The sequence below is a fragment of the Cherax quadricarinatus genome, unplaced genomic scaffold (genome assembly GCF_038502225.1).
Source record: "Cherax quadricarinatus isolate ZL_2023a unplaced genomic scaffold, ASM3850222v1 Contig3268, whole genome shotgun sequence".
Lineage (NCBI taxonomy): Eukaryota > Metazoa > Arthropoda > Malacostraca > Decapoda > Parastacidae > Cherax > Cherax quadricarinatus.
Window position 1 is genome coordinate 22,503 of NW_027198294.1, and position 1,363 is coordinate 23,865.

A 1,363-nucleotide genomic window follows, 5' to 3' on the forward strand; every position below is an offset into this window, starting at 1 on the left:
ATATATTTTCCTCTTACCCACTCTCAGATGGTGCGATATTGTTTATATATATATATATGTTTAGACTAGAGAAGATAGTAATATATAGTTATATGTAAATAAAAATCAGAGTTTGACAATATTTTATTAATTCACATACAAAAGGGCAAAAGCTGTGCAAAGTTTTTTTAGCGCGAGCAAAGGGGCGAAACTGTGCAAGTTTTAGTGGTTAGACTGAATGACTGCGCTCCTCCTGTTCACTTTCTATAAGATTGACAACCTCCCTCTCGAAAATGATTTCCTTTTCAGGTACATCATCATCTGCCTTTACTCCATCTGCTGTCTTTACTCCATCTGCTGTCTTTACTCCATCTGCTGGCTTTACTCCATCTCCAGCATTTACTCTCACGTCGGGGGTTTTCCCTTCCTTCTCCGACTGGTTGTCAGGGTGCGCTTCAAGGTCGCCAGTTTGTTCAGCACCTGCTGCGGCAGTGACCTCAACAGAGTCATCAGATTGAGCAGTAGCGAGCGTAGAGAGGTCCACAACGAGGTCATCAGACTGACATGAGGGAAGGCTCTGCGTTTCATCGTTGTCGAGATCTGGTTCTTTCTTCATAGGCTCCTCTATATCAGATGAACTGTTCCCATCTTCCACAGGCTGTAAGTCATAAAGAGAACATATTTATCACTTTCAAATAAAGGAGTGGGACTCGTCTCTAATCTACCAAAGGAGGGAAACATAGAAGACATACCCTTTCCTGAGGAAGTCTATGTTTGCGTTTCCTGCTATCATCACAATGACACCGGTTTAGGAGTTTGATGCCGGCGTGTTCCTTCCCTTCCAATCTACCAGCCGATAAAATCAAAACTTAACAAATTCTGACTGGCCCAGTGAAAACTGTTGAAGAAAAAAGGAGACTCAACTTTAAAATTATTATAAGTCTCTTGCGCTCGTTTGTTTCGTTAATATTCAAAGAGAAGTATCCAATCTACCAGCCGATAAAATCAAAACTTTACAAATTCTGACTGGCCCAGTGAAAACTGTTGAAAAAAGAGACTCAACTTTAAAAATTATTATAAGTCTCTTGCGCTCGTTTGTTTCGTTAATATTCAAAGAGAAGTTTTAGCAAAATAAATGTCTCGCTTACCAGAATCGAGAATGTCTGCTTCCTTCATCATGATGAGAGTAAAAGGCTATGGAGAGGTCAGCCTCTATCTTTTGCGGGGAAGACAGCTTCAGCGGGCTCTTATATACAGCTCAGAGAGGACCTTACCAGCCAGGAGGGGTATTTGGGGGATACTCTCGTCAGAGGTGACCTTCCTCACAGAGGGAAGCACAAATATAACCTTGACTACTTAGGCAAAATGTAATTTCACAAGGAGG

General features: G+C 41.4%; 1 protein-coding gene across 1 annotated transcript; it reads right to left on the reverse strand.

Annotated features, from left to right (window-relative positions):
• Positions 1-208: 208 nt before the first annotated feature.
• On the reverse strand, positions 209-1,155 carry LOC128698354 (uncharacterized). The gene is made up of 3 exons (XM_053790563.2): positions 1,128-1,155; positions 732-847; positions 209-637 (listed from the first exon to the last, which is right to left on the reverse strand). Exons 1-3 carry the CDS (start codon positions 1,153-1,155, stop codon positions 209-211), a joined length of 573 nt encoding a protein of 190 aa, XP_053646538.2.
• Between the last annotated feature and the right edge of the window lie 208 nt (positions 1,156-1,363).